Source organism: Halichoerus grypus, chromosome 8 (genome assembly GCF_964656455.1).
Source record: "Halichoerus grypus chromosome 8, mHalGry1.hap1.1, whole genome shotgun sequence".
Classification (NCBI taxonomy): Eukaryota; Metazoa; Chordata; class Mammalia; order Carnivora; family Phocidae; genus Halichoerus; species Halichoerus grypus.
The window spans coordinates 120724178-120743541 of record NC_135719.1 but is presented as its reverse complement, the minus strand read 5'-3'; the positions used below and the strand labels follow the sequence as shown (position 1 = coordinate 120743541).

Genomic DNA, 19364 nt, shown 5'->3' with positions numbered 1-19364 from the left:
TTTTATAAGTTAATGTTCTTTCCCTTCACAGCCATCATCTGGGGAACTGGCTCATCCAGGCCGCGAACTCTTTTCAAGGATGCTGATGTTGCTTAAATTGTTTCAAAATTCCTTGAAACTTGCTCCCAGAATCAGTTTACTCTTGATACTTGTTTCAGTCCTGGTCCTGCTCTATCAGGGACCCAGGATCACCTTATCTGGGGGAATCGCCTTCTTCACTGCACTTGGTGACAACCTAACTATGGCTGTTTTCCAAAAATCAAAGCTGCCCTCAAAGAACAGAGATTTGCCTTTTTCGAGGACATGCAGTCTCTGAGGGGTGGAGTGTTCTGGAAAGCCTCAGCAGCATCCTTGGGAGACAGCTGCCAGTGACGGAATAACCCGTTCCCTAAGGTGACAGCTATTGAAAGGAGAATGCTAATTTCCAAGTTATTACTATTGAGGCTCATTGACTATGCAATTTATTCAGTTAAAGATATTTATCGACTGCCCGTTTTGTGACAGGCCCTGTTCTAGGGGCCGGAGATCAAACAGCGAACAAAGCAGATCTGCACCTCTACCCTGATGGAGCTTACTGTCACATGGGGGGGGGCAATAACGAAATGAACTGGCCACATAGGAGCTGGATGGCGAGCATGGAACAGGGGATGCTGGGGAAGGGAGTGCTCTGCAAACAGAGACTGTTTGGGGAGGCGCCCTCCCCCCCCCCCAGAAGGGGACATTTGAGTCAAGACCTGAGTAAGTGAAGCCAGGAGCCATGTGGATAAAAGGGATTTTGAATTGAGAAAAAAGGAAGGCTCACTGCCCCGCGCCAGCCTCAGGCCGGGAGCTCACGCGCGCACACGCAGATGCAGCCTCACCCCCAGGCCGGGAGCTCACGCGCGCACACGCAGATGCAGCCTCACCCCCAGGCCGGGAGCTCACGCGCGCACACGCAGATGCAGCCTCACCCCCAGGCCGGGAGCTCACACGCGCGCACACGCAGATGCAGCCTCACCCCCAGGCCGGGAGCTCACACGCACACACGCAGATGCAGCCTCACCCCCAGGCCGGGAGCTCACGCGCGCACACGCAGATGCAGCCTCACCCCCAGGCCGGGAGCTCACGCGCGCACACGCAGATGCAGCCTCACCCCCAGGCCGGGAGCTCACGCGCGCACACGCAGATGCAGCCTCACCCCCAGGCCGGGAGCTCACGCGCGCACACGCAGATGCAGCCTGACCCCCAGGCCGGGAGCTCACACGCGCACACGCAGATGCAGCCTCACCCCCAGGCCGGGAGCTCACGCGCGCACACGCAGATGCAGCCTCACCCCCAGGCCGGGAGCTCACACGCGCACACGCAGATGCAGCCTCACCCCCAGGCCGGGAGCTCACACGCGCACACGCAGATGCAGCCTCACCCCCAGGCCGGGAGCTCACACGCGCACACGCAGATGCAGCCTCACCCCCAGGCCGGGAGCTCACACGCGCACACGCAGATGCAGCCTCACCCCCAGGCCGGGAGCTCACACGCGCACACGCAGATGCAGCCTCACCCCCAGGCCGGGAGCTCACACGCACACACGCAGATGCAGCCTCACCCCCAGGCCGGGAGCTCACGCGCGCACACGCAGATGCAGCCTCACCCCCAGGCCGGGAGCTCACGCGCGCACACGCAGATGCAGCCTCACCCCCAGGCCGGGAGCTCACGCGCGCACACGCAGATGCAGCCTCACCCCCAGGCCGGGAGCTCACGCGCGCACACGCAGATGCAGCCTGACCCCCAGGCCGGGAGCTCACACGCGCACACGCAGATGCAGCCTCACCCCCAGGCCGGGAGCTCACGCGCGCACACGCAGATGCAGCCTCACCCCCAGGCCGGGAGCTCACACGCGCACACGCAGATGCAGCCTCACCCCCAGGCCGGGAGCTCACACGCGCACACGCAGATGCAGCCTCACCCCCAGGCCGGGAGCTCACACGCGCACACGCAGATGCAGCCTCACCCCCAGGCCGGGAGCTCACACGCGCACACGCAGATGCAGCCTCACCCCCAGGCCGGGAGCTCACACGCGCACACGCAGATGCAGCCTCACCCCCAGGCCGGGAGCTCACACGCGCACACGCAGATGCAGCCTCACCCCCAGGCCGGGAGCTCACACGCGCACACGCAGATGCAGCCTCACCCCCAGGCCGGGAGCTCACACGCGCACACGCAGATGCAGCCTCACCCCCAGGCCGGGAGCTCACACGCGCACACGCAGATGCAGCCTCACCCCCAGGCCGGGAGCTCACGCGCGCACACGCAGATGCAGCCTCACCCCCAGGCCGGGAGCTCACGCGCGCACACGCAGATGCAGCCTCACCCCCAGGCCGGGAGCTCACGCGCGCACACGCAGATGCAGCCTCACCCCCAGGCCGGGAGCTCACGCGCGCACACGCAGATGCAGCCTCACCCCCAGGCCGGGAGCTCACGCGCGCACACGCAGATGCAGCCTCACCCCCAGGCCGGGAGCTCACACGCGCACACGCAGATGCAGCCTCACCCCCAGGCCGGGAGCTCACGCGCGCACACGCAGATGCAGCCTCACCCCCAGGCCGGGAGCTCACGCGCGCACACGCAGATGCAGCCTGACCCCCAGGCCGGGAGCTCACGCGCGCACACGCAGATGCAGCCTCACCCCCAGGCCGGGAGCTCACACGCACACACGCAGATGCAGCCTGACCCCCAGGCCGGGAGCTCACACGCGCGCACACGCAGATGCAGCCTCACCCCCAGGCCGGGAGCTCACGCGCGCACACGCAGATGCAGCCTCACCCCCAGGCCGGGAGCTCACACGCGCACACGCAGATGCAGCCTCACCCCCAGGCCGGGAGCTCACGCGCGCACACGCAGGTGCAGCCTCACCCCCAGCTCACACCCCTTCTGCATCCCACTTCCAGTTTGTCAGAGCAAACGTTTCCCCACGGCTTTGCATGGCTTTATGATTGCAATCGTAATGGACGCGTAATATTTGTTTGGATCCATGTGTTGGGATTCACTAAACCCACCCCTTACTACTAGTTATCTCTAGATTTTTCACAGCAGCAGAGAAGTCTACACTGAATAAACATCTCTTGTCAATAGTTTTTTGCTTTGGTTGCTTTATTTCCTGAGGATAAACTCCCAGAAGGGAGAGAACAGAGTCAAAAGGGATGAGTCTTTATTTCTGCGGCTTTTGCTACATAATGCAGCGTTGTCTCCCTATGGGGATAATGCCCTTTTCTGGCTCTATGACCCAGTCTGTTAAAAGTTTGGTTCCTGCCACATCTCACTTTTAACTCCTTCCCATTCCCCCCAGAGCCTTCACCTGAAGATTCAACACCGACAGCTAGAAAGAACCGGACTGCCCAAGATGGGGAGATCTCAGGGTGGTCCCCCACCCAGGCCAGATGCACAAGCTGAGGGCTGCACTCACGTGAGCTCTGGGTAGACGTTATCCAGGTACCAGCGGAAGGACTTGCAGTTCATCTTCTTCCTTTGCTCGATCCGCGTGGCTACGCTGGAAGAGAAGGGAAGGCTCAGGCTTTGGCAAGCGGGCACAAGGAGGAAGCCCCAGGAGGCTGGCCCCCTCTTTCCGCCTACCCCAAGCAGGGCAGGGCCAGGAGCTGTCGCAGCCTGCCATCCAGCCGTGGCCACCTGCCGCAAATCCTTCTCTGACCTGCAAGGTCACCCCAGGTCTCCTGGCCATTCCTCATTTCTTTCCTCAAATTCCTGCTCACTTTCCAGGATCAGTGCAGCCCACCGGGGCCCTGCTTGACTCTGGCTTCTCACACCTTGAGACCTCAGCACACCCCTAGCTGGTCCTTAAGCAGAGCTTTAATGAACTCCAAGTTTTCCTTTCCTGCATTCCAATTTTAGCAGAAAGAATCTAACAAGAAAAGCACACTTTAAAGGTCTTTCAGGAATTTTGGCAAATGAGAACCCTCTGATGTGCCCGTGGACGCTACAGTTCCACCTCCCCAGGGTCCTCGGCTACCCTGACTGGAATGGCCACTGACAGATGACCCCCCACCGCCTCTCTGAGCCTCAGTTTCTCCACCAGTAAACATGACCACCTATCCCAGAAGGTTTTCAGAGAATCAAATGAATTAAGAGAGCATAAGAGCCTAGCACAGGGTAGGTCTTCAGTAAAGGTTAGTTCGCCATGAAAAGAAATAGTCAGAGATGTAGTTTTTTTTTTTTTAAGGGATATAGATATGAATAAACAGAGGGAAGAATATTCAGAGATGATCACTAATGTTTTTAGTCTTCTGACCACAATCTTAAGAAATAAATGTATCTTACATTGTGATCGAGTATTCCCATGTGCATATATAGCTACACACATACACATATAACTGAAAGAAATTTCACCAAACAATACTTAGCTTTAACTGTAATCAACTGTTCTTTTCTACTCGCTCTGTTCCAATCTATCGTGTTCTCTATCATTTTTTTTTTTAAATGCCGGTCACGACCCATGAAATTGATTTCATAACCAATCTACATTTTGAAAATGCTTAACTAGACTGTCATCATACCAGCCCAGGACAGGAAAAGAGGCTAACAGGTCCCAGGCGTATTTTGAACAGCAGGGGGTGGTGGCCAAACCCCAAGGGTTTTCTGCAGACAGCCCGGCCCTGACTACTCCCACGGCTGTCCTTTTTCCCGCAGGCAGCTGGTGAACGGGCAGCTCATCTTCAGCAGCGAGCCTTCTCTGGTTGTTTTTCCCAGAAACAACCTCAAGGTTGTGTGCTCCTCAAGGACCCAGTCCTGTCTCACATTGTGTATCCTACCAGAACCCCCCACCCCCAAGAGTCCAGCGGGGAGGGGCTCAGTTACCAAGGAGACTGAGTGCTTTCCTGGAGTCCACACCATTTTGTGTTTTGTTCTGGTTGTGCTAACGTGGGTGGAGGGAGGCAAACAGGGCTGGCGGGGGGGGGGCAGGGGGGTGCCCACCTGCCAAAGGCCTTCCCGATGGCCGAGGGCCGGGCCTCATAGTAATACTGCTTGTATTCATCCATCCACACCTCTGCAGTGCGCTTGGTGTTCCTAAAAGGGGAAGAAGGAACAAAATAAAGTCACCAGGGAGGTGACAGAGTTAGGATCAAGATCAGCTCTGTGCAGTACAGGGTGATGAGAATCTTGGGAATGTATGCGCAGTAGTATGATTGGGCTGGTATAAATGAGTACAATCCGTTAGCATCCATCAGCTCGTGTCTGTATGCTCTTCACACTCCACTGGAGGACTCTACTCTGCCAAAATGCCTGCATGTGGGCAAAAGGGACATGGACCAAATATTTGTTTACTAAAACAAGGGTGACAACCTGAATGCCCATCAATAGGAGAATAACGGCCCCTACTTTTATATGATGGAGTACAGGCCATGGTGAGCACGCACTGACACAGAAGGATGTCTACCATTTAGGGTAGAGTGGCAGGAAAGCAAGCTGCAGACAGAACACACAGCGTGACCCCATTTATATAAAAACACAAAGTTATGGTGTGTATGCTTCTCTCTACATGAACTGCATATATGAAAAGGGGTTAAAAGGCCTGAAATGATAGACCAGAAATCTAGTCACAGTAGCTACTTTTGGAGAGACAAGTGGGATAAGAGTCAGATTGGGTAAAAGGGACTTTTGCTTTTTCCTCTGTATAGGATATGAAGAGTAAAAACACATATACGTACAGATGTGTATAGGTAATATATCCTGGTGCAGCTTGCATTTTATAGCGAACATATATTACTTTTATAATTATAAAAACAAAAAATGGGGTGGGGGGAAGCAAACCGAAATAGTAAGCCATTCAATTAGCTAGACTGGGGAGCCACTGTGGCAAACAAGGAAGCGTGGGCCTGACAAGCAAAAGAATTGTCCTCAGAGGGGGTGCTCGGGACCCTCTTCCCCTTCCACCCCCACCAGGAGCGCGGGTGATGGCTGGACTCTAGGGCCAAGCACATCCTGTGGCTGGGGACATGGATGGGCAGATGCTGAACAAGTCAGGCTCAGGACATGGCATCCAGGACCAGAACCTGGGGCCCAGTGAGTGGAGGGTCCAGTTAGTCCAGTTAGTGATTGGGCCAGTTTTCCAAGACGTTCATGGACAAAGAGGGTCAAGACAAGGGAGGCCTGGTGGCAACACTCTCCATTTCACCCTTCCACCCCTCAAGGTACCTGGAATCCCAGAACTGGTAGGAACAAATGGGGAAACTGAGGCCCAGAAAGGGGGTGCAGCTGCCCAAAGCCGCAGGAGTAACCGACAGGGCTGGTGGGGTCTCGGACCTAGGTGTCCCGGCTCCTAGCCTGGTGCTCTTTGCATTGTGACCTACCTGATGTAGGTGAGGGCATTGCCCTCAGGGAAGTTGTAGGGATGCCGTTTCCTGAAGACGTGGCCCACCCGGCTGCAGGGCACGATCTCCAAGCTCCCACCGCACATCCACACCCTGAAGGAGAGCTCTGCAGGAGATGGGGGCCGTCAGGAGGGGAGAGCCCCTGGCAAGTCCCCCCGGAGTGAAGGTGGGAAGGAGCTAGGCTTCCTCGCCCTCGCCCCTGGTGTCTCCTTGGAGGCACAGGCGGGGCTCAGGGCTCCTGGGCCCATCTACATGGGACGTGCCCATCCTTGCACACGTTCCTGACTGTTCACTCCATGAATGTGCACACCCCCGCCCCCCACCACACACGCCCCCCTCCACACACCCCACTCCCCATCCCGCCCCACACACACCCCCTCCACACATACCACACACACACACACCACACACACCCCTCCACACACATCTATACACACACCACATACACACATACCACTTACACACACACCACACACACCCCTCCACACACACCTCCTCCACACACATCTCCTACACACATACCACACACACACACACCACACACACCCCTCCACACACATCTATACACACACCACATACACACATACCACTTACACACACACCACACACACACCCCACATACCCCCTCCACCCACATCTCCTGCACAAACACATACACACACACACCACACACACCCTCCACACACACCCCTTCCACACACCCCACCCCACACACACCACACATACACCCCCCCCACACACACACACCCTCCATTGCCAACCCCTTACACACTGCCCGCATCTGAGCCCTGGAAGAGCAGTGGGGAAAGCATTGAAGCAACACCAAGACCATGAGGAGAAGGAAAACTGAATCAAACGCAGCATCATTTCCAGCCTCCGACCAGAAAGCCCCATCCAGACATTGCTAAGGAAGAATGCATTTGCTCATCAGTCAGCTCTGGGCATCCACGAGGCTGGAATACCAGCCACCAACCAGGCCACGGGCCGCTCCAGCTGGTGTCTTTCTGGCTCCAGACCTCCCTCTTGGCACAGGGGGTCTCCATTTACAGGCTACCACTGGCCCTCTTGAGACACGCTTCCTTTTGATAGTGGTGGGGATGCTGAATGAGCTTCTGTAGGACTGTGAGGGACTGTGGTCCCTCTTAGGGCAGGGAGATGCAAGTAGCCATTCTGCTTCCTAGAGGGGGCCATCACACACTGCCCGCTCTGTTCTCCACTCAACGATTGTCACTGCTGCCAAGGACCCACCGTGGTGGCTGGCTGAACCTCTCATACTCTCTTCTGATGACCCTTTCGTATGAACCCTACAGTTGGACAGACACCCTGTGACATTAAAACACCTCCTTCCTGTCCCAGAAAATACACAACCCTTGTGTTTTGTTTGTTTGTTTTGTTTTGTTTTTAATTAAAAAAAAAAAGACCATTTTCTCATGAGTTCCAGCCTCGGTCCCTCGTCCCACTCCCCAGCTGGCCGTACAGACACTCATGGTCCCTGGCCAGGCCTGGGGGTTCCCACCTGGCGCAGCCCGTCGGGGCCCACCCCCCACCCCCAGTGACTAACGCCCCCCTCTGTCCAGCCTGTGTGCAGCAGACAGTTTCCAGACGTGGGCCGGGGGCCGGGGGCCAGGGCGGGACACATGCCATAGCAGGGCTGGCCATGCTGATGGGCTTCCCTAGGTCGGCCTGCAGACTGCCAGGCTTGCGTCCCTTCTCCTGGGAAGAGCTCTGCAGCTGGGTCAGCAAGTGAGATTTAGAACTAGGGGCAGACCCAGGGGACAGAAGAGCTGCATTCTGGTTCCATTTCTACCAGACTAACTTGGTTACGCTAATAAGTCACTTCATCCCACCAGCCTGCCCTGTCCATACTGTTCTTGGCATTACCCACAACACGGTCACGAGCAGTAACTGTCACCCATTTACTGAGCCCTTGCCATGTGCCATGCTCTATAACCCAGGTCTAATTCTCACAGCAAGCATGTGAAGCTGGTATTCTCATCCTCATGTTTTGTTTGTTTTAATTTTTAAGAAATTATTTATTCCTTTTAAGTAGGCTCCATGCCTAACATGGGGCTCGAACTCATGACCCTGAGGTCAAGAGTCGCATGCTTTACCAACTGAGCCAGCCAGGTGCCCCGTCCCCATGTTTTTAATCAGGACTGGGAAGCTCAAACGTGTTAACCTCTCCAAGATCACCCAAATACTCTTGCAGAATTATAATGTCAAGTTCATATTTTGTCCAGCAAGCTGCACTGTTTGAATCAGACTCCTTAGTTCATTCAGCAAAATTTTATTGGGCACCTGTTAATTATGTGTCATGCACTGTTCTAGAATCCTTACACACTCATGGGTAGGTGACGGGAACTCACTAAAATAAGGAACAAAGATGTCAGTAGACAAGAAGATGAGTGAAATGCGTAGTCTCTCCGATGGTATTAAGTGCAATGGAGACAGACAAAGCAGGAAGGGGCTGAAGAGCGCCAGTGGAGCTGGGGTGGGCTACAGTTTTAATCTGATTGGGAAGTTCTCCAGCAAAAGGGGACATTTGAGCTCAGACCTGAAGGAGGGGAGGAAGCAAGTCATGTGGCTTTTGGGGGAGAAGCATTTCAGGCAGAAGGATCGGCAAGGACAAAGATGTAGAGGCTGGAGTGGGCGGCAAGTTCCGGGACCGCAAGGGGGCCTGGTGGAGGCGGCTGCGGGGTGGAGCGAGGCCGGGTGGGAGAGCTGGGGGTGTGCCATGAGGGGAGGGCAGATGGCGTGAAGACTGTGGGCTTTGCTCTCAGTGATGTGACAGAGTCCCTGCAGGGTCATGAGCAGAGGACCGACATGATCTGACTACCTTTTAAAAGGACCTCTAATGGGAATCCCAAGGTTTTCACATTGGCCACCTCCACTTACAGTGGCCTCTGGGGCTCTCTGAGGGGACACAGGAATGAGTCTCAGTTTAGGCATCTTCCTTCCTTCAACAAAAGAATGAAATGAAAGGCCCAAACCCACCAGCAACAGAGCTCTCCCGGCTCAAAACTGCTCCCAGCAGCTGAATGTCTGAGCACCCGCTAGCCTAGAAATTTCTTTGACTTTCTTCTAAGAAACAAAACCCTTCGCAGAAACACTCTGTGGTTCACCTTTCAAGTTCCCCAACCACTGAGCCCTCGCCTCAGGCAGAATTTGAAGTTAGCCGTTTGATCATTTACTTGTTTCTCTGTCAATCACCAGCTGTAAAAAAAGAAAAAGAAAAAAGCTCCTGGATGCAGGAGAGACCATTCGTTTCCCAGTCCTCTGAGTCTGTACAGGAAGCCCGCTTCGCCAAGGCTCTCTTCAGGCTGAGACTGAGGGCACACAGGAGGTCACTTGGGCCCACAACATGCGAAAGGTCAGAACGGAAGGGTCAGTGCACTCGGTTCCCAGAATTTACTTCTTCAAATGCCTGTCTGCAAATGGTTTCCAAGAGTAAGTTATAAAAGGGAGAACATTCCACGCCTGTTTCCACTCCAGTTGGTTTTGAGTTAGGATCAGACCTATTATAAGCCCCACTGCTGGGGCGCCTGGGTGGCTCAGTCGGTTAAGGGGTTAAGCATCTGCCCTCAGCTCAGGTCATGATCCCAGGGTCCTGGGATTGAGCCCCCACATCAGGCTCCCTGCTCAGCGGGGAGCCTGCTTCCCCCTCTCCTCCCCACTCATGCTCTCTTGCTATCTCTGTTGCTATCTCTGTCTCTCTCAAATAAATAAATAAAATCTTTAAGAAAAAAAAAAAAACCAAGCCCCACTGCTCATCTGTGTTGCAATCAGGGAGAGAGAAGAAAGACCTGCCCCTCACCTCTCAGAAACACAGAATTTGCTTTGATCACACCTCACAACACTGAAGTGGCTCTGGTTGGGGCACTACGCACACCTGTCAGATGTGGAGCTTCCTGATTGAAATCTGGAAGGCAGTGTCCACCTCAGTTTTCCCACCTGTCAAATGGGTGAGATACCACCAGCCGTATTTACTTTGCAAGAAACGTGGTGAGGATGAAGAAGGAAACAAAGGGCTCTGCAAAGAACAGGAGACCCCCGGATCGCTCCCCATCCTTCGCCCTGCTCCTCGCGGTGCGGGCTGCACTGTTGGCTTCCTTCCTGCGGACTGGCAGGCTCCATCAGAGCAGAGAGAGGGGAGAGCGAGGGTGGGTATTTATCCCCCGACACCCTCTGCCTGGGTGCTGTGGGCTGGCTGCAGGTGCCCCAAGACCACAGCTCCTGTCAGGGAGCACTCCCTCCCCGTCTTTCAGACCTAGGGGTGGCCACACCTCACAGCAGTCACCAGCCAGCCCAGGACTGCGCTGTCCCTGCGGCTCCCTGTATCTCGCCCACACCGTGTGGACGGTCTCTTTAGTAAAGCCCCTTACATTACCCATGTCGGCTGATCCACTGTAGCAGGCCTTTATCTAACCGAACCTCGCTGACAACCCTGGGAGCTCGCTGCGCTCTTCCCTTTCCTGCTGGAGCTAGAGGGCTCCCCCAGCCCCATCAGTAATGGTAATGGCCGCCAGCAGCATGCCACGTGTTTTAACTCATCTCTTATTTGGTGCTCATACCAGCCCCTTGAGGAAATGGAGGCTTCGGGAGGCTTTAACTTGTCCAGGGCCAAACAGCTTGTAGGTGGTAGGGCCAGGATTTGCACCCAGGCCATTTGCCCCCATTCTTACATTTAACCACCAAACTCCGCTGCACCCCCCACCCCTGGCTTTTCTGGAAGAGAATCAGCTGTGGTGGTTAAAGCTGCAGCCCCGGTTACAGTCTGTGTGTCCTTCCACACACATGTCTAGCCATGTGACCACAGGCTCCCCTGACCACCTAAATCTTTGTTTACTAGCTGTGTGGCTCTGGACCAATTACTTAACCTCTCTGTGCCTCAGTTTCTTTATCTGTAAAATGGAGATATAATAGTACTTACCTCAGAGAGTTGTGAGTATTAAACAAATGCATACATGTGTAGAACAGGGCCTTATGCATAGAATGCGCTCGAGCAGGGTTATCTATTATTGTTGTTACTGTTATTGTTATTTCCAACTTACCAAAATTCTCTCCACCCCAGATGTCCATCTGGGCATCATACTTTCCCAAGTGGTTAAACCAGGACTTGTCGATCACAAAGATTCCTCCAGCTATGACAGGAGTCCTGGGAGCAAGGAGAGGAAAGAGGCAGTGCATGAGCTGGAGAAGCTGGGAACCCTTCTAGATGGCCCCAGAACCCCAGGTCATTTGCCCCAGAATCCCCCGCTTGCAGAGTCACAGGGGCAGGACATCCAGCAACTCCCTGACCTCTGTCCTCTCTGTCCCTGGGGCCCAGAACGGAGTCAGCACTGAGACAGTGCTCCCTAAGGAGCACCAGCAACTGAAACAGCCCCCCACAGCAGCCTCCCAGGCCCCCTGACCCAGGGAAGGAAGGGGTCTCTGCAGAGCCCATGGCAGCACTGACCTTATGGGCTTGGTGGGGTCGGTCCGGGCAATCTTCTGCTCAAGAGGGATCTGCTCCCACTTGAAATGCAGGCTCCAGTCAAATCCTAAGGGACAGAGTGGGGTGAGGACGGAGCTCAGGGCAGAGCTGCTGCAGCCCTCAGTCTCCCTTGATCAGAGCCCAGCTCGCAGAGGGCCCTGGGCAATTCATGCAGTCATTCCTTCACTCAGAACGAGACGGGTCCCTGCCCTCATTGATCTACTGGGTAGGACAGAGACTACAAAAATAAATCAATAAAACAATCTGCTAGTCAAAGGTGAAAAGTGTTAAAAAGAAAAATAAAGAAAAGAAAGGTGTTCATACTATTCTAGTAAGGGTAGTCAGGAAAGGCTCTCTAAAGAGGTCACATTTGACCTGAATGAAGGACTGATCCATGCAGATATCTGGGGAAATGGAATTCCAGGCTGGGGGAACAGCAAGTGCAAAGGCCCTGAAGTGATTTCCCAAAGGAGAAATGCCTGGCTCCCTTCAGAACCCCACTCAACTCCAAGATCTAAGTAATAGCTATTTCCATTTTTTGGAAGTCTGGGCCCCAAAAAGGAAGACCACTCTGCCCACTAGCTCCTAGCAACAGATTCTCTAGTGCAGCCTGTCCAATAGAACTTTCTGCAATGATGGAAATGTTCTATATCTGTACTGACTGTCCAGTATGGTAGGCACTAGCCACGGGGGGTTATTGAGCACTTGAAATGTGGCTAGTACAAGTTAGGAAGTGAATTTGAATTTTATTTAATTGTAATTTAAATATAAATAGCCAAATATGGCTATTATATTGGACAGCACGGCTAAAAAGTCTAAACCAGAGCTGTCCAAAAGAAATATGATGCAAGGCAGAAATGCAAGCTACATATGTAAATTTTTCTAGTAGCCATATCAAAAAGAACATATGAAATTAATTTGAATATATTTTAATGCAAAATACCCAAAATGTTATTATTTCAACATGTAATCAATATAAAAAACTACTGATGAGATATTTTACATTCTTTCATAATAAGACTTTGAAACCTGGTGTGTATTTTCCACCTACAGCACATCTCAATCCAGGTTGGTCACATTTTAAGAGCTCAATAGCCGTATGCGGCCCATAGTTACTGCATTAGACAGCCCGGGTCCGGACCACCTGCAGGTGTACGTATCAGGAATTCATGCATGACACTGTCCCATCATGCCTTTCTGCCAGGACTGTGGGCATGGTCCCTGGGCTGGCAGCCTCTGGGAAGGATGTGTCAGGGCTTGTGCCTCGGAGGGGAAGACACAAGACTAGCTGGGCTCTGTCACTGATTGGGCCAGAGGGCTTTGTCCCCAACCCCAGAGCTTTCCATTTTCTGGTGCTGTGAGACGCTCTGGCACAGCTGGGCAGAAGAGCACCAAACCAAGGCTTGAGACTGCCCTCCCCTGCCCCTCTCAAGTCTACAGCCCCTCCTCTGGAGGATGGACCCACCTCCACGAAGATCAGCAGATGCAGCAAGGTAGGCAAAGTTATCCAGACTGATGACATCGATGATGGGGCTCACCACACGGGTGTGGTCCTGGAGGGGAGGGAACGAGAGATGGTGTGAGGCCAAGGACTCTGTGAAGAAAGGCCCCGCTGCCTGGACTGTGGGCAGAAGTTCTCTCCGAGCCACGGGGCACTCAGCCCTTTCTGCAGGATGCGGCAGGTTCTTGCGAGCTGTCCTGCTCCTGGAAGATCCCACCTGGGGCCCATGGGCACAGTGCCCTCGCAGCCTCTTCCGTTCACATCATGCTTAGCCCTGCTGGGATCGCACCTCCTCAGTGAAGCCCTGCCGGATTGCTGCAGGCTGAAGATTTCTTCCTCTTTTAAGCTGCTCTCACAGTTACAGTCCAGACAATTCCTGGGGCACTGAATCATATGCTGTCTGAGGTGGCTCTTCTGTTGCTGGTTTGAACTGTTGTTTTATTAATCGTCATCCACCTTTGTACATGTTCGGACTGAGTCTTCCCAACTGGACCACCAGCAGCGTGAGGGCAGGGACTCCGCCATCCCTGTGCAACCTGGCTGTCACTCTTTCATGCCACATCCGCTGCAAGGTCAGATGCATTACTCCCTTCACCCTCCTAGGCACAAATCCACCTCCAAAACATTGGTGGGTAATGTCAATTTTACTGAAGATTCGGGGGTGGGGTGGCTTATGTCATTCACGCTATGCAAAACTATCAATGGCCATCAGCCCTCTCTTCCCTCTCCCTCCACAGAGGGACCCAGACCAGAGCCTCTTCTCTCCCCGCACTCTGTGCTGACCCTCAAAATCCTCTTGTCTGCAACTTGGAGCCCAGCTCTGCCCCTCGGTTCACACCCCCTCTCAGGACCAGAGCAGGGGAGACCACCCATGGTTTCCCACAGAGCTCTGTGGGGGCCTCGCCTTTGCCTTTTTATACACTTTTTTGTTCTGAGATATAATTCACATTTTTATAGCAATTTCATCAGCCGTAACTGACATGCGATAAAATTCACCATTTTAAAGTGTACAAATTTGGCTTACAATATATTCACAAGACTGTGCACCCATCACCCCTATCTAATTCCAGAACATTTTCATCACTCCAACAAGAAACCCTGTACCTGTTAGCGGTCACTCCCCATCCTCTCTCCCTCCAGCCCCTGACAACCACTCATCTCCTTTCTGTTTCTATGGCTTTGTTTTATTCTGGACATCTCATATCAGTGGAATCATAGAACACGTGGCCTTTTGTGACCGGCTTCTTTCACTTAGGGAAATGTTTTCATCCACATCGTTGCACGTTATCAGTACTCCATTCCTTTTTATGGCTGACTAGTACTTTGTTGTATGGCTATCTTGACAGACATCTGGGCTCTTTCCACATTTTGGCTATTCTGAATGATGCTGCCCCGAAAACTGCAGTGCAAGTTTTTGTGTGGAGTGGGTTTCCATTTCTCTTGGGTATATACCCAGCAGTGGAAGGGTCATCAGGTAACTCCGTGTTTAAGCTTTTGAGGAATTGCAGGACTGTTTTCCAAAGCGGCTGCCCCACGTTACATTCTCACCAGCCATGAGTGAAAAGGCTCCCACTTCTCCACACCCTCACCAGCCCTTGTCACTGTCCACCCTTTGGTCACAGCCATCCTGTAGGTATCGAGTGGTATCTGACTGTGGTTTTGACTTGCATTTCCCTCAAGGCTTAAAAATGTTGAGGATCTTTTCCTGTGCTTGTTGGCCATTTGTGTATTTGCCTTGAAGAAATGTTCATCCAAATCCTTTGCCCATTTTTAAGTTGGGTTATTTGTCTTTTTGTGGTTGATCCGTGATTACCTCATCCTTCCCTCCACCTGTCCTACCCTCCCCCTTCTAGTGAAATGCAGGCACATGCTAGGGAACCCCGTCCTCATCTGTCCTTGACAAGGACACACACCCCCCTTCCTCCTTCTCAGGCTTCCCAGCCTTGACCCCAAGCTGCACCCCGCCCCTGCACAGGACCCGCCTCCCCCGGGAGCAAAACCTCACCACCATTCGTAGTAGGAGCTTTACAGCTCACCCAAGCTCACATCCACATGAATTCTCACAACAACCCCGTGAGACGAATACTACAGTTACCCCATTTTCAGAGGAGAAAGCTCATTAACATGATGTCACTCTGGAGGAAGCAGACCATTTAGGCTCCTACTCTGCCTATCCAACGTCAATGACTGTTCACGCGCCCTCATGCCAAGAACACGGTGGGCACATCCCAAGGGACAGAGCTCCCCCAGGGACAGAGGGACTCACCTCCTTGACCCGCTGCAGCATGGGCTGCAGCCACTCGGTGTTCACTTCACAGTGGCTGTCCAGAAAGGTGAGCACGGCAGCTGTAGCCACATCTGCCCCACGAACGCGGGACCGGATCAACCCTGCCATGGGAGTGGACAGGGGTTGATACTGGGACGGGGCCAGTTTGCTTCCCCGCCATCCCTCAAAAGTCTCAGGGCTCTCAAGGCTTCCTCTGAGTTACTGTGATTGAGCTTTACTTTGTATTTGATTATTTCCTCCCTCCCTCCCTCTCTTTTCTCTCATCCACTCAGCAACCATCATTACTCCAGGCTCATTCTCTGAGTGCTCTCTGTGTACCAGATACTGTTCTGGGCTCTGGGGACACACCGATGAACAGTCAGGCATTAGTGAACGGAATGTGCATTCGAGTGTGTTTTGGTACCAAAAGAAAACCAGAAACCAAAACCCTTTCCTCCCTACCCCCCGGGATCTCTAAGCCGTCCCCTTCAGCTGCATCATCATGTGTGACCTCGTGAGAGGTGACCTCGTGAGAATCTTCTAGACTAAGACAGTCTGGAGTTAGTATGCCAGACCCTTCACATACCTTAAGCATGTTATTTAACCTCTCTGAGCCTGGGTTTTCTCATCTAAAAGACTCAGAGAGAAAACAATCCCCACCTGCCGGGGAGAGTGCCCGGTGTCTAGGAGGCCGACACGTGCTAGATTCTGCTCTGCTTCGACCCCCACCCCAAACAGTCTTGCTGATGGCTCACCAGCTGTCAAAGAATGGCCTCGCTTTTGGCAGCTCCTGGGGAGAGAGGAGGCCCAGCTGGGACTACTGAGAGAACAGCCACTGATGTCCTGTGAGCTGTGGAGATGGAGGGGCCTCGCTCTAAGAGCTCAGCATACAGTTGCTCCTTGGAGAGATTTCCCTGGCCATACCTCTGCCCTGTACTCTGCCTCCATCCATCTGACTATACACCCATCTGTGCAAAAATCCATCTGTCCCATCCTTGCACTCCACCGGTAGGTAGCAAGCACTGAAGGTTTGTACCCGTGTTGGGCAAACCCCAGGAAACATTATATTCCTGGGCCTAAAGGTACCTACAACCCAGTGCTTGGGAGAAATTTCATTTCTCTCTGGCCTCTTCCATGCCAGTGAGCAGATCTCCTTGGTCTGACTGGTCTTTCTTAATTATGCCCCTCACATCTCTCTCTCTCTCTCTCTCTCTCTCAAACTTTCAGTGGCTCCCTACTACCTGCCTTATCAAGTCTAAATGCCTTTCTCTGGCTTCCAAGGTCTTCTGCCATCTACCCTCACCCCACCATTTCCCCTCCTGACCAGACCCAGATTCTCCCAGGCAGGGAGGAGGACAGGGAGGTTAAGGGTGGCCTCCCTCCTCCAGGTTGGAATTCTGGCTCCTCTACTCATCACCGTGGGCAAATCACTGAACCTCCCTAGGCCTCACTTTCCTTATGTGCGAAGGGGGACGATGGGCTGTTAAGAAGAAGGACTGTGAGAACACAGGCAGAGTGGACGCCTGTTACAGGTGAGCCCTCAGGGAGAGGGCTGTTGGTATGACAGGTGCGCCCGTGCCAGGCCAGCCCTCGTGCCGAGTCCGCGAGCCTGGGCTGCCCTGCTTGCTCCCTTCACCTGTTTCACTGCGCCCTCACCCAGGCAAGGCCTAGTCCCCCATCACGTCCCTCTCCTGGCATCTGCCCCCACATCACCATGACCAGTCTGTGCCTGCGGTGGGTCCTGACTCCTTGGCCTTACAATAAGCTCTCCGAGGGCAGGGACCAAGTTTCATACTTGTTTTGTGCTTCCTAGAGTGCCATGTACAATCCTAGCTGCGTGGCTGATGCTCCGAAACACCTCTCGATTGGAAGTGAGGTGACATCTGCTTTATAATGCCCCAGGGCGCCTGGGTGGCTCGGTCGGTTAAGCATCTGCCTTCAGCTCAGGTCGTGATCCCAGCATCCTGGGATCGAGCCCCGCATCGGGCTCCCTGCTTGGCAGGGAGCCTGCTTCTCCCTCTCCCTCTGCCTGTCACTCCCCCTGCTTGCTCTTTCTCTCTCTCTCTGTCAAATAAATAAATAAAATCTTTTAAAAAAATAATGTCCTTTGGTTTTCTTGAAGCATTTCCACATAGTTTATCTCATTTAATCCTTACAATAGCCATGCAAGGCAGAAAGGGGACTATTACTAACTCCACTTCTCAGAAGAGACAACCCAGCAGCCAGAAGTAGGGCGACTTGCCTACGGTCATGCCATGGCCGAGGCTGACCCGGGATAGCAGAAGGGTCTTTCCACACCCCTTGGTCCTGGCCACTAGGAATGGAGTAGGCGCATGCTGGGTTAGTGTGACATGGTGCCAAAAGGGAATGGGGAGGTGCAGAGGTCTAGACCAAAATAGGTCTGCAGTGGCACCCAGGATCCAAGAACTTACCTTCCCGCCGATCATTGCGCAGGCACTTGACCTTGGGGATCCTGGTCAGGAGCAGACAGTCTTCAGCTGAAGGTGAAGAGAAGGAAGCAAGCTCATTCAGATATGGGCGTCAGACCACAAGGGGTTTGGTCGCCCCTGGAACCGCCCAGAAGATGTCTCACAGTAGGTCCAGGGAAAGGGATGGGGGTGGGGAGGTACACAGGAGCATGGTCATCTCTAATGGCCAAGGATTGCCCTGTGCCTCACTCCCAGGCCAGACTGAGGAATACTTATGGCATTGCCCCAGGGGGCGCCAGAGAGCACCAGCAGGTCACCGGGTAGCCAGGTCAACACCAGCGCGGCCACACTGAAGGGACAATCCTCAGCATTCGGCACTTGTAAGAACAAAGGATGCTGCTAATGTTGCTTCTGTTTTTAAAAAATGTCATCTCACTGGTGTCCCATCAAAACAACACCACTCTTTCCCCTTCCTTGGCACCTGGGAACAGAGTCAGGGAGGGCACCTAGAAGACTAAAGATCCGGTTGGGGCACCTGGGTGGCTCAGACGGTTGAGCGTCTGCCTTCAGCTCAGGTCATGATCCCTGGGTGCTGGGATCAGCCCCGCATCGGGCTCCCTGCTCCGCAGGGAACCTGCTTCTCCCTCTCCCTCAACTGTTCCCCCTGCTTGTGCTCTCTCACAGTTTCTCTGTCAAATAAATAAAATCTTTAAAAAAAAAAAAAAAGATCCCAATTGAGGGGCAGGGGTCAGCCCGTGATATCCAGCATGGCCCTGGGAGTGCTTGCCTCCACGCTCTGGGGAAATGAGAGTTTGGAAGGGTGCGAATAACAGGAGGTAGAAACTTACGATCTGAACTGAAGTCATCCACTAAGATGATCTCCTGGATCAGGCTGGCTGGAGTTCGGTTCAGGACACTGGAGTGATGGGGACATAGTGATGGGGACAGAGGAGCCTGGATTTAGGGGTCACCTTCCATTTACCTCTCCCTGCCCCAGGACTCCCCCACCACCCAGCTCAGGGGCCGGGACACTAGCCACGAGCAGCTCCTTGCAAAACTCCCGGGCCCTGATGAGCGGCTGAGGAGCAGTATCGTCCTCAGGCTCTTCCAAGGACCTGGCTGACCCTGCTGCCTGGACCTGCAGGCACCCGGGACCTGGGCCAGATGGGTTGTGGGAACTGCCCCAGTTTTGTTGCCAAGACAGGACCTGTAGCTGCTCTGACTGCTTAGGCTTAACAAGTTCTGCCAGGGCCGGGAGCGGTGGGGGCGGGGGGGCCTGCTTTCCTTCCCACCATCCTTCCTCTTCCTCTACTCCCTGGGAAAGGAACCCCAAGCT

General features: G+C 53.8%; 1 protein-coding gene across 2 annotated transcripts in view; it reads right to left on the bottom strand.

Moving 5' to 3' along the window:
* The window catches only part of GALNT16 (polypeptide N-acetylgalactosaminyltransferase 16), a 112032-nt gene that overhangs the window by 31427 nt on the left and 61241 nt on the right, over positions 1-19364 (bottom strand). For both annotated transcript variants that reach the window (XM_036107230.2, XM_036107229.2), the window contains exons 4-12: positions 18877-18944; positions 18032-18097; positions 15600-15721; positions 13298-13385; positions 11815-11899; positions 11411-11514; positions 6339-6465; positions 4963-5055; positions 3440-3523 (exon numbers count right to left, since the gene is read on the bottom strand). In XM_036107230.2, coding sequence (XP_035963123.1) covers positions 3440-3523; positions 4963-5055; positions 6339-6465; positions 11411-11514; positions 11815-11899; positions 13298-13385; positions 15600-15721; positions 18032-18097; positions 18877-18944 — 837 coding nt within the window. The remainder of the gene's footprint in view (positions 1-3439; positions 3524-4962; positions 5056-6338; positions 6466-11410; positions 11515-11814; positions 11900-13297; positions 13386-15599; positions 15722-18031; positions 18098-18876; positions 18945-19364) is intronic.